Below are 13,659 nucleotides of genomic sequence, written 5' to 3'. Positions count from 1 at the left end.
TTTAATATTTCTCTGCAGGGGAGTTTCACAAGTAGTTTTTACAGTGAGACATAAGATGGATGTGTTCAAAAAAGAATCTGATTCTGGAATAGCTGTGTCTGAGGAGCTATTGAAATGTTTCCACTCTTGCAAAAATTTCTGATTGGCACTTATGTTATGCAGAAAGTCATAATCAATATGAAAAACAGCATTTAAGAGCATTAGCTCATAACTTTAATCATGAGTACTCTGAATATGAGAATCACGGAAAAGAAAACTCTGGGTTGAGAATCCCTTCATGGAAGATGCCCACTCTTGTGCAAAATAAAATATGTGTTTTAAGATTACTCCAGGCACTGTATTTCTAACCACCATCCAATCTGGTCTGAAGAAGCAGGGTAGCAGGAAAGAAATAATAAACCAAGCTAGCCAGGAAAGGATTATCATGGATTTCATAGCCTTGTATTCTCTGCCTCGAGCCCAAAAAGCTAGACACCTTTTTTTTTTTATTATTAAAACCAATTCCCAATACCAGGAGGCTTCAGGTCAAGAGAGAGAGACAAAAGTAAATATTCAGTGGAATTTTATATATCAAAGGAAGAGGTTTAAAAAGGATGACATTGGGGGGAACATCTTTGTTTAGGGTTGATACTGGGTATCTTCTTACACTCTTGGAACCGGCCGCTGGGGCTGCACACTGGGCGCGCACTGACAGAGGCTAGGAGCAGAGTCCTGACTCCTGGAGTGGCAGCCCGACACACAGAAGAGCCAAATTAAAAGTGTAAAGAGCCTCATGTGGCATGCGAGCTGCAGGTTGTGGACCATTGACATAGGCACACATCACCTCATCCCCATCTTCTGCAGAACCTTACCTGAGGGTAAGGCCTGCCCATTTCTGGGAGGGGTCCTTGGTAGGTAACAAAAGGATTGCTCAGGGGCGGGAAGGGGAATGATTGAGTGATTCAGCAAGAAGGAGCAGGAGAGGTTGGCAACCTGGAGGGATAGGCTGAGATGCTGGGCAGCTGAAGAGCGCATGCTAAAAAAGGTTTACAATTATAGGCCACATATTTGGCCAGGGCCTGAATAAAGTTGCTGTCTCCTGAAACCTGATTGCTGTCTTTTCCTCGTGGCTACCCTGAACCCTCAGACCCGCCGGCTGGAGGGGGTTGCAGGTGCGTGGCCCGGGCTGGCCGGCAGAGAAAGGCCTCCATCCTTCATCCTCCGTTCATCTCACTATCACCCAACTCCATCCAGGACTGATTTTCTACACACATAGAGAATTTTCACTTGATCAACTAAACATCAATAAATATTAAAGGCATAAGGAATCAATGCAGATGTACAAGTAGTATAGAGCTCAAGGGCCCAGAGCAATAGTGTAGTGACTTGGGTGTTTGCCTGTACCTGGCTGACCCAGGTTTGATCCCCAGCACCTCACAGGGTCCCCAGAACCCAACAAGATTAGCTCCTTAGTATTGCTGGGTGTGACCTGAGAATAGTTTACATATTGACATTTACAGTAACTTTTTTTGTGTGTGTGTGGGAAGAGGAGCACATCCAGCATTGCTCAAGCACACCCAGGGACCCAAATGGGATGCCAGTGATAGAACCCGTTACTGCTGTAGGTAAAACAAATGCCCACTGGCTGTATCTCTCTTGCCCCCTTAATTTTTTTTTCTCTAAAAGTATCAAGTATGTATAATAAAGTCCTTTTTGGGGCGAGTAAAGCAGTAAGGCACCCCAAAGTTTCTAAGTCTGAACACTGTTCAGTGTCGCTTTGACACTTAGGTTCGACCCCTTTTCTTCACTCCCACTGTTAAGAGTGGGCTCCTGTCGCAGGCACATTAATAGGTACTGGAGAAGCTGGGTAGCTCGGGACCCTCCTCAGCTGGGAATTTAGCTAACCTTCTACCTTCCGAAGAAAAACAAACTTTGGCCTCCTTTGCCTCAGGCAATCGGCGAGCAATCACCTTCACAGCCGCCCCACCTGCAGCTCCTAGCTCCGCGGACAGGTGACGGCCCCTGTTCTAGTCGAGCCCTCAGGCTCCACGTTCGCGCCAAATGGGGGGCATGCGCAGTGCCTCTTCCCCGCTGGAACCCCCCCCCCGCCGGAGGGCGGTGCTGGCAGCGACGTGAACTACAAGTCCCGGCGTGCCGCGCGTGGGAACCGACTCCGGAGCAGCGGGCCTGAAGGGGCGGCCTCTGACGGCGGCTGAGCACCCGCGCATCTGTCCGTTGCGTCGGCGCTTCGCGAGGGGGGCGGTGCCGGGCGGGGAGGGAAGTCGTGGCGGCGGCGGCGGCGGCGTGGGGAGCCGCAGCGGGGCCCGCGGTGCTGCCAGCGAGGCCGTCGGGGCCATGGGCGAGCCGGGGTCGGAGGTGAGCGGCGGGCGGGCGGCGGACGCGGTCCTGGGGCTCCGGGGCTCGGGGCCCGGCCCGGCGCGGCCGGACAGCGCGGGGTGCGGGGCGCGGGGCCTGGCGGGCGGGCGGGCGTCGCGCGGACGGGGGGACGAGCCGTGCGCTTCTGTGTTGCAGGCGAGCGGGCCCGGGCCGGCCCCTCCCGCCGGGCGGCGGACCTCCGCGACGCCGGCCGACGACCCCGAGGACGACATTCAGTTCGTGAGCGTGAGTAGCGCGCCGGCGCGGGGTCCCGGCCCTCCCCTTCTCTCCCCTTCTCTCCCTCTCTCCCTCTCTCCCCGCCCCTCCGTCCCCACCCGGCTGCCCAGGCTGCCCGAGCCTTTGTGCTCGGCGTCTCGGGGCCTCTCGTGGGGCCGGTGCGTGTCTGATCCCCCAGACCCGGGAAACGGACTCGGGGGGGCTTTAGCCACTTGACCCGGGAGAGGGCAGAGAATGCGGCCTTCCAGGCCCTATGTGCGCCCTGAGCTTGCATGCACGGCCTTTTCATGCATCTACGTAGTTGGGGTCCTTAGGACTGGGGTCCCTTCTGAGATGAAGAAAAGGAATGATGTCTAGACCGGGAAAAGGGATTTACAAACCTTCACTATGAGCTTTCTGTTTCCGGAAAGCGGTTGAAACCCGGAGGCAACTAGCTTACATGTTCTGTACTTTCTGAGGTCATCGTGCTACTGCATAATAACCGCCGTTCAGAAGGTGCAGGCATCCCTGCATCAGGCGTGGCTTACAGTAGTGTACGGAGATGATGCTTTCTCCTTGAGGTGTGCCTTGTTCTTCATTAAACTGAACTTTTAAGCATGAAATCTGGGGATCTCCTTTATGGCACAGTCTGTAAGGACTTTGTTCTTTGGGGGCATGGGAGAAGTACAGGAGTTGAACACTTTCTCTGGATGAAAGCACGATTGATTCATAATACGATTTTGTGGCTTTTTAGGACATATTTGAGACTCTTCGTGAATATTGATATACTTGTAATGGAGAATATTTCTCATATTTTTGTTATTTTTTTTGTTTTATTGTTTTATATGGAGGGGGTTGGGTAAAACCCAGCGCTGCTCAGGGGTTACTCCTGGTTCTGCGCTCTGAAATCGCTCCTAGCAGGCTTAGGGGATCATCTGGTATGCTGGGAATTGAACCCGGGTCCTTACAGCGTTGGTTGCGCGCAAGGCAAAAATGCCCTACCGCTGTGCTATCGCTCCAGACCCCAATTCCTCATATTTTTGAAGTTCTGTTTAAAAAATGCTATTACATTTTGGGGGCCTGTACTATAGTAAAGCGGACAGGGTGTTTGTCTTGCATGGTACAGATCCTGATTTGATTCCCCAGCACCACATGATCCCTTTATCTACTCGGAGTGATCCCAGAGTGCAGAGATGGAAATAAGCCTTCAGTATTGCAGGTGTGGCCCCAAAATAGAACCTAATGAACAAAAATTTATTACTTTTTTTCTGTGTGTGTATGTTTTAGGGCCACACCGGCAGTGCTCAGGCTTACTCTTGGTACTTAGGAATTACTCCTGGCAGTGCTCAGGGACTATATGGGATCCTAGGGATCAAACATATATATATATATATATCTATCTATATATATATATAGATAGATATATATATATATATATTTTTTTTTTTTTAACTTCTTTGCTTAACATGTCTTTGGTTTATTTAGAAAGTACACGGGTGTGGCTGGAGCAATAGCACAGTGGTAGGGCGTTAGCCTTGGCTGGATCCCGGTTCGATTCTTGCCATCCATATGGTTCCCCGAGCCTGCCAGGAGGGAGCAATTGCTGAGCACTGCTGGGTGTGACCCCAAAACCAAAAAAACCAAACAAAGTGAATGAGTTACTCTGGTTTCGATTTTTTTATTCACTTTTACTAATTGCCCATCATCTTCCCATCTATAGTCCACATGGTGGCATAACAGTCTTTCCCGTGGTTTGCAGAATACAGAATAAAATAAACCTAACAGCATGATTTAGAGGTGAGGGTCAAAAAAATGAGCTCTTACATTTAACTCTCTGTATACGTTTTAGGAGTGTACTGTTTAGATTTTGTAAAGCCATAATACCTGTGTAAACAGGACTCATTTAGAAAGTGTTGTAACAAAAATCCTTTGAGTGTTTAATATTACCCCTTATTTTGCCACCATCTTGTCTTGCTGATATTATAATTTATTCCCAGAAGATTTAAAACAAGGAACTGATAATTTTTGTAAAGGCTGCTTTTCATACAAAATATTTGAGACTTTTATAAAGCATGTGAGATTTGAGTTTTATTCAAAATTATTAGTTAAATGTGGAATCACTTAGAAATGAAAGGGAATCAGAGAATGATTTTATAAACAACTTAAGAAGCAAAATGTCATACTATGTAATATGCACATCTATGTACTATATACTCATATAGATATGTGTTTTTTATTTTTTTCAGTGCTGGCAATCTAAGTTACCCAGGGCCTTACATGCAGAGCATAATCTTTTCCTCTGCACAGTGTCTAGTCACAAATACTTTTTTGCTAATGGCAAAATATGAGAGGATCTTTTGGTTGGATTCTTGGGTCTGTAATTCAAGTAAAAACAAATAGCACATAATATGCAAAAATATTAAGCATGTTAGAGCTATAAAGATTAATTGTATGTTTGTCCTACCCATAACCTTTTAATATGGTAGATGAGATAAGGAATGAGAACTTAGGCCAGAATTTTACTCAGGCAGGTAGGGCACTTGCCTTGCACATTGCACATTGCTTTCTTCGGTTTGATTCATGGTACTGCGTATGGTTCTTTGATCCTGCCAGGAGTAAGTCCTGTGTGAGCATCATCAGGTGTCCTCCAAAAAAACAAATTAAATGAGAACTAATAGTACATGAAATCTATTATGCTGAGTAAAATTAGTCAGAGGGAGAGAATAACTACAATGAGAACTATCATAACAATGTGAAGGAATGAGGAAGTAGAAAGTCTGTCTCCAGTACAAGTGTGGGTGTGGTAGGAAGGAGATCTGGGAAATTGGTGGTGGGAATCTTGCACTGGTGAAGGGGGGTGTTCTTTACATGACTGTAATCATACAACTGCAATCATGTTTGTAACCACGGTGTTTAAATAAAGATAATTTAACAAAAAAATTAGACCTAATAGAAACATTTTTGTAAGGGTCATGGATCTATCAAAAAGACATAAAGCTCAGTGTCTTTGTACTTTTGTCTATAACTTTTTATATTTTTATATATTTTTCATGATATTATAATATGTTTATATCTGGTCAGCTTAACATTTTTATGTGTATTTTATGTATTTGAGAAGACTTTGGGGGGGGAGTACAACCAGTGATGCTCAGGGGTTACTCCTGGCTATGCATTCAGAAATCACTCCTGGCTTGGGATATCATATGGGACAACGAAGGATCAAACTGGTCCGTCCTAGGACTGCCAAGGCAAATGCCCTTTCGTTGTGCCTATTTGAGAAGACTTTTTTTTTTTTGTTGTTTTTGGGTCACACCCAGTAGCGCTCAGGGGTTATTCCTGGCTCTGTGCTCAGAAATCACTACTGGTAGGCTCAGGGGACCATATGGGGTGCCGGGATTCTAACCATGGACCTTCTGCATGTAAGGCAAACATATTACCTCCATGCTATCTCTCCGGCCCTTGAGAAGATTTTCTGAGAAAGGGAAGTTATCAGAATGGGAAAGCATGGAAAATTCTGTATATTTCTGATAATTCAGGAAAAATTTTTTTAAAGAGAGATGGAAAGATGGGCCAGGTTGTTCTGTCATCTTCAGTTAGTTAATCATTGCATTTGAATTACAAAATTGTAAACATTAAAATATTTTGGGGGAGGCACACATGATTGCACTAGGGTTACTCCTGGGTCTGCACTCAGAAATCTCTCCTTGCAGGCTTAGGAGACCATATGAGATGCCAGGGTTGTGGGTTGTTGGCATGCAAGACAAACCTACCTTCTGTGTTGGGTCCATTCAAGACAAATGTTCTATTGTACTATTTTGTTTTGTTTTGTTTCGTTTTGTTTTATTTTTGGCCACGCCTGGTGACGCTCTAGGGTTACTCCTGGCTACTGTATTTTCCGGCGTATAAGACGACTTTTGAAACGAAAAAGTCAACTGAAAATCGGGGGTCGTCTTATACACCGAGTATATCCTGAAAAATGTTTCTATATGCTGCTAAACAAAAATCGTCTGGATATTGCCATGAAACGAATTTTCCAACTCGATCCTGCACCAATCACTTCAAGACTGCTCGGACTCCCTCTCTAACTCAGCCAATCCAAGCAGGCTTTTTATGCATGCAAATTAGACAATGATGTGTACCCGAATCTACACTGTAAAAAGCCTGCTCAGATTGGCACGAGTCAGAGGATGTCTATCTATTACAGTATAACCTTTGAACCTATGTTTTAACTGTATAGTTAGGAGGTCGTCTTATATGCCAGAAAATACGGTATATGCTCAGAAATTGTTCATGGCTTGGGGGGGCATACGGGAAATCGGGGATCTGTTCTAGGCTAGCATGGCTAAGACAGATGCCTTACTGCTTGCATCACCGCTTAGGCCCTGCAGCTATGTTTAAATTTGTTGTTTTAGACTCCAGAATTTTGTAGACCATGTTTTTGTATTGACATGTTAGTGTTCCTGTACTGTTTCGCTTGTACCTATCTATACTCTTTACCAGAATTATTTTTCCTTGGGAATAGTAGAATCCTTCGATTTTGTTTTGGTTCAGAGGAGATTAGAATGATAGTTCTATTTTCTGATGTCACCAAATGTATCTGACCTATTGTCCCCCTTTTCAGTAAAAAGCAATTACTCAGAACCCTTTGAAAATCCTAACACTTTTATGTGAATAAATAGCAAGAGCTCTCTTCTAATTTTCTGTCACCAGCCCTGTCACATTTTAACTTCTTTCTGGATTGAATGTAAAATGACAGTCCAGTATGTTTTAGTATTAAAATAGGTCAGCATTTCTATGGGAGTATACTGGGGATTATTTCTCCCTTATTTCCTTTTATTTAATTCAAAAGTCCTAATTGTTACATGATCTTGCCAGGCTGATTTATGTAGTCTGGTATTAGATGAGAGACTAGATCACTATTATTACTACTGAAGTAATAATAATATGGGGGGACCATATGGGACGCCGGGCTACGCTAGCGCTTGCAAGGCAGACACCTTACCTCTAGCGCCACCTTCCCGGCCCCACTATTTTATTTTTTAAAAAAATTTTTTTGGGGGCCTAAGAGATAGCACAGTGACGTTTGCTTTGCAAGCACCTGACCCAGGACCTAAGGTGGTTTGTTCATATCCTGGGGTCCCATATGATCCCCCGTGCCTGCCAGGGGCTATTTCTGAGCAGATAGCCAGGAGTAACCCCTGAGCACCGCCAGGTGTGGCCCCAAAATTAAAAAAAAAATTATTTTTACTTTTATTATTTTATTCTGTCTGTCTTTAATATATATATTTTTTAACTTTGGCATCGTGGTTTACAAAAATTTAATAAGCTTTCATACATGAACTATTCCAACGCCATACTCTCCATCCAGGTGCCTTTTTCCCTCCACACAGATTTTTAATTCTTGTTGCCTTTGGTCATTTGTTCGTCTATTCTTCTTTATATTCCACATGAAAGAGATTAATATATGTCTGACCTCAGGATACAATTTTCTTTTTTGGTGGGAAGGGGATTTTGGGCCATACCTGGCTGTGCTCAGGGCTTATTCTTGGCTCTGCATTCAGAAGATCATTTCTGGCTGAGCTTGGAGGACCGTATGGGATGCTGGGGATTGAACCTGTGTCAACTGTATGTGAAATATGTGACTTGAGGTGCTGAGAATTGAACCAAGGACAACTGCATGCAAGGCAAGTGCCTTACCTGCTGTACAGTAAGACCCCCTCAACATTCTCTTTTTCTTGTTGCTTTTTCTGAGCCACACCCGGTGACACTCTGGGGGTTACTCCTGCTTATGTGTTCAGAAATTACTCCTGGCTTGATGGAATGTGGGGAGATCAAACCTGGGTCTGTCCCAGGTTAGCCACATGCAAGGCAAACACCCTACTGCTTGAGCCACCGCTCCGTCCCCAGTGTTCTCTTCTTAAAAACAGTCTTTTCTTGAGGCTAAGGATTATCTCTGGTAAAGTGAGTATCTGAGTATCTTTCATGTTTGAGATCTGTATTTGATTCTGTCCACAAAAATCTTTACTCCAACTTGAAGTTCTTCTGTCTAATTTTTATAGGTATTATTTTTTTTTTTTTTTTTTTTTGTGGTTTTTGGGTCACACCCGGCAGTGCTCAGGGGTTATTCCTGGCTCCAGGCTCAGAAATTGCTCCTGGCAGGCACGGGGGACCATATGGGACGCCGGGATTCAAACTGATGACCTCCTGCATGAAAGGCAAACGCCTTACCTCCATGCTATCTCTCCGGCCCCGTATTATTATTTTTTTAATTTATTTTACATTTTCTACATACCCTATGATTCTCAGAGATTACTCCTGGCTCTGAATGCCTGGTGCAGTGCTCTGGGAACCATATGGGGCTTGGAGTATCAAATTTTAGTAGGATATAAGCAAGGCAAATACTTTAACCCACCCTGTACTATCTCTTTGGCCATAATTTATTTGTTTGTTTCTTGGGCTATACCTAGCAGTGCTCAGTGGTTACTCCTGGCTCTGTGTTTAGGAATCACTTCTGGCAGGCTTGGGGGACCATATGGAATGCTGGGTATTGAACCTGTGTCAGCTTTATGTGAAGCAAACAGCCTACCCCCTGTGCTATCACTCGGCCCTGTGTTTAATTTTGTAAGCCGGCTGCTGTGCTCAGTTCTTTCCTGATAGTGTCTTCTTCAGAGGTATTTAAAAAATCTTGTTCGTAATTTGAGTAATATTTTCTTATTCATTGTTTTTTGGTCACTTAGCACTTTTCCTTGAGGTTTTCTTTAACATTTTGAGTTTATGCAGTCCTGATTGTAGTCTACTTAGCTCTTTTTGAATTCCAACATTTCTTTTTATTTAATTTTTAGCTACACCCAGGGTGGTCAGGACTTACTCTTGGTTGTGTGCTCAGAGATCACCGCTGGCCATGTGTTCAGGGATCACTTCTGGTGGGCTTGGGGACCATAATGGAGCGGAATGCCAGCAATCTAATCTGGGTTAGCATAGTTATTTTGTTGTTATTTGATTTTTACCTGCACCCACCTATGCCCAGAGCTTATTCCTAGTTCTGCACTCAGAGTTAACACTTTCTTGGCAGGCTCTGAAAAGCATATGTGGTACGAAGGATCAAACCCAGCTGAGCTTGTGCAAGGCAAAAACCTTGCTCATTGTACTGTCTATCTCTCTGGTTTGATATATACAGTATATACATTTTTTTCAATAATCTACTTATTTGTCTCAAATATGTGATGTCTCTTCTCAGTACACTACTACAACACTCATTTTGCCATAACCATTATATTGGTTCAGCATTTTTATGTGCCTGAACTGATTAATTCTTTTTATTCTTGTTTGTTTTGGGGCCATACCTCACTGTACTCAGTACTTAATGCCTCGAGTTCCTTACCTGCTCTATAATCATCCTAGCCCCTGAACTTATTACTTTGTTTTTCCTATTTATTCTATATTATATGTGGTGAATTTTCTTTTTTTTTTCTTCACTTTCTTCAATTTACTTAAAAATAGCTCTCATGATACTTTTTTTTTTTTTTTTTTTTGGTTTTTGGGCCATACCCAGCGGTGCTCAGGGGTTACTCCTGGCTGTCTGCTCAGAAATAGCTCCTGGCAGGCACGGGGGACCATATGGGACACTGGGATTCGAACCAACCACCTTTGGTCCTGGATCAGCTGCTTGCCAGGCAAATGCCGCTGTGCTATCTCTCCGGGCCCTCATGATACTGTTTTCATCTTTGTATTTATTAATTTTCTTTGTCAATGGAATAAAATTGAAGGTTTTTTTTTTTTTTTTTTTTAGAAGCAGTGCTCTTCAAATAGTGGGGCGCACCCCCAGGGTGGCCACGAGGGTCCGTAAAGGAAGGCGCGTTTGACCTCGGCAAAAACTGTCATAACAAGTTAAGCCCCAAGTTTATACCTTTGTATGTCTCCGGAGCTGAGAGTTGCTGTGTCCTGCTTCAAACCCCGTTTCGAAAAGCTATGCATTGCAAAACGTGCTCATTGTAGCCATTAATCCAGACATCACACTGATTAAAAAATCAGCTCAAATTATTTTATGTATTTTTGTTTTGCAGTTTAAAGTATTTTTTAATAAAGATACTGTTTACAGTCGCGGGGGGGGGGGCATGAAAAATGTTTTCTTCTTCCAAGGAGGTCATGACAGAAAATAATTGAGAAGCACTGTTTAGAAGCCTAGCATTTAAGGACAGGTTACACTTTGAAATTTATGTGACTAGGAAAACTGGAGGACAGAAATCAGATTGGATATTTGAATATAAGTAAATAAAGCCAACCTGTTGTTTCAGAGAACTTTTTTTTTTTTTTTTTGCAGCTGGGGGAGGATGGCCATGGTGGGGGATAGGACTGGGATGGGACAGTTTTGGACTGTAGTAGGTTGTACTCAGGAATTAATCCCAGATCTGTCTTGGGTTACTCTTGGTCGTGTGTAAGGGGCCCTGTGGTGCAAAATTGAACTTTTGTTAGCTGCCTGTAAGGGAAGCGCCTTAATTCCTGTACTATTCTCTTCAGCCTGATTTTGAACCTGAATATCTGAGAGACATTTGATACATACATACATACATACATACATACATACATACATACATACATACATACATACATACATACATAGAGAAAGAGACAGACAGACTTTTTGAGCCACACCCAGAAGCACTTAGGGGTTTCTCCTGGCAGGCTTAGGGGACAATATTGGATGCTGGGGATTGAACTTGGCTCAGGCAAGGAAGGCAAAGCCCTGCCTGCTGTGCTATTGTTCCGGCCTGACAGTTGATATTAACAATTCGTCTGAAAAGCATTAGATACCTGTGTCCTTATATCATTTTTCTTGGATCACTTTTCTTCTTACCAAATAATTAAACAATCTTTTTCCTTGTTTTGGTGGGACTCTTGGCTTTGTTCTCAAGGATCACTCCTGATAGTGATCAAAGGACTACATAGGGTGCTGTAGATCAGACCTGGGTCAGTTGAGTGTAAGACAAGTGCCTTTCCTGCTGTTCTGTTGCACCAGTCCTACTTCATGCTGGTTAGTACTCTGTGGTGTTTAGGCTCTTCTATTTAGTTTTGTTATAATGCACAACCGACTCTTTAATTAACATTTCTTGTTTCTGTTCTGAACAAAATGTCAGTTTTTGAAGACCAATTATAGATTGTTTCATTACATTATCATTTCACTCAAAGTAATTTGTCTGTTCTCAATGTTTATTATTGGCGTTCTTGTCACATCTGGTGATACTCAGGGGTATACTCTTAGCTCTGTAGTCAGGATTTACTTTTGGTGGTGCTGGGACCATATGGAATGTTGGGGATAGAATCTTGTCAGCTATGTTCAAGGCTAGCGCTCTCCCCTACTTTACTATCCCTCTGGCTCCTCCCCCCTAAGCCTTTCTGTTCAGAGGAATTCTTTCTGTGCTACCATCTGCCCTCCTCCTCTTCCTCCCTAATAGATTTGTTTTTTTAAGTAGTTTAATTAGAGTAATGCTCACAACTTGTTATGCTTATTTCTTTTAGGAAGGACCATTAAGACCTGTTCTTGAATACATTGATCTGGTTAGCAGTGATGATGAAGAACCAGGCACTTCTCATAGTGATGTAAGTACATTATATTGGATTTGCATTTGAAGAAATGTCTGTAATTTAAGAGACAATCTGTCTCTTGGTTGTTGTTAATGGTGGCTTGCTATATGTTTAGAACCTTTTGAGCCCAGTTTTCTTGAAATTAAACATAGCAGGTAGTTCAAAGAGTCTTTTACTCAGACCATTTACTTCTACTAGTTTTGTTTGTTTGTTAGTGAGGATGTGAAATGATAACATGACATTGAAACCTTTTAGCTTCAACAGAATTGCTGATAAAAGAGAAATGAAATAAAACTCAAACTTTTTGGCTCCTTGCAATCTTCTCTGTTGTTCTACAGGTACTCTTTAGAACTGGGTCTCTTTTTTTTCCAGAATCATGTGACTATAGAAAATGTTGTATGTTTTGGAAAAAAAGGTATATAATGAAATTTTAGAAAATAGAATGTGAGGAAAGGCTTATCATTTAAATATTAAATTTAGTCATTCTTTCTAACCTCTATCCCTCCACATTTTTGGACTTGTTATTTCTCTTGACTGTGATTTATTGGTTATGAATTTGACTTTAAATGATTATTTCCGTTACTTTCAGGACATAATTATAGGACCCTTTTTGACAATCTTCTTTATTTGTCTTAGCCCACATTCCTGTTAATAAACTCATTTAAGGGATTAGGGAACTCGTTTCATTTTTTCAGGGTACCAGAAAGCTTATGTCATAGGGGATTAATATTTGACTGGAATCAAAATACTTAGAATCTAGTTTTGGCATTAATAATTCTGTGACTTTGAATCAATTATGTTAAATTAACTTCAACCTCTTGTTTTTCAAACAAGAATGAATAATACCTACCTCACAGGGTTGTTGTGAGGATGAAATCAGGTATAAATCTATATGTGAGATTCTTGAAAGCTACAAACTAAAGTATGTTTATATAGAACTGGAAAATTGTTTAATTGATGGAGAGTGAATTAGAATTTTTTTCTTTTCAGTGGTGCATTCCCCAAATTCTATCTGCAGTTATCAGCTTCTACTTTTTAAAGGGTGTTGTAGAATGGAATTTTTATTTTAATATTATCACCAGTAGTCTTAACTTTTGTGATCCTGCCAAGCAACTGGTTAGGATTGCATTACTTGAACAGGCTTTTTTTTTACTTTTTGTATTTTCATAGTGATAGATTAATCCCAATAGTGACATTGAGCTTTAGGGGTAGTGAAGCTATGATCCCCTTGCCTACATGTAAGATTGCACTTTCATTGGTAATTACAGTAATTTAAAAAAATTGAATTCACTTACTGGACATGCATCACTGCACTTGAAAGTTAATATATTAAAAAGCATATTTTTTTTCTTCTTTGGTTTTCTTGTTCATGTGGATAACACAGAGAATGCCTGAATCTAAGGCTCCATCCTCTGAGAATCATCGCCCAGAAATGTGCTCTAGCTGCAATGTTCCTCTTCCCATTGGAAACAGCAGCTCCTCCTATGGGTGTTGCACCACAAGTCC

General features: G+C 42.4%; 1 protein-coding gene across 1 annotated transcript in view; it reads left to right on the top strand.

The window, feature by feature from the left end:
• Window positions 1-2,334: 2,334 nt before the first annotated feature.
• Window positions 2,335-13,659, top strand: part of ZNF451 (zinc finger protein 451) — a 93,967-nt gene continuing 82,642 nt past the window's right edge. Inside the window, 2 exon segments of the mRNA XM_049777645.1 lie at window positions 2,335-2,601; window positions 12,088-12,168. Coding sequence (XP_049633602.1) covers window positions 2,335-2,601; window positions 12,088-12,168 — 348 coding nt within the window.

This window comes from Suncus etruscus, chromosome 7 (assembly GCF_024139225.1).
Source record: "Suncus etruscus isolate mSunEtr1 chromosome 7, mSunEtr1.pri.cur, whole genome shotgun sequence".
NCBI lineage: Eukaryota > Metazoa > Chordata > Mammalia > Eulipotyphla > Soricidae > Suncus > Suncus etruscus.
The sequence above is the reverse complement of the archived record's forward strand: the minus strand, read 5'-3'. Positions and strand labels throughout refer to the sequence as shown.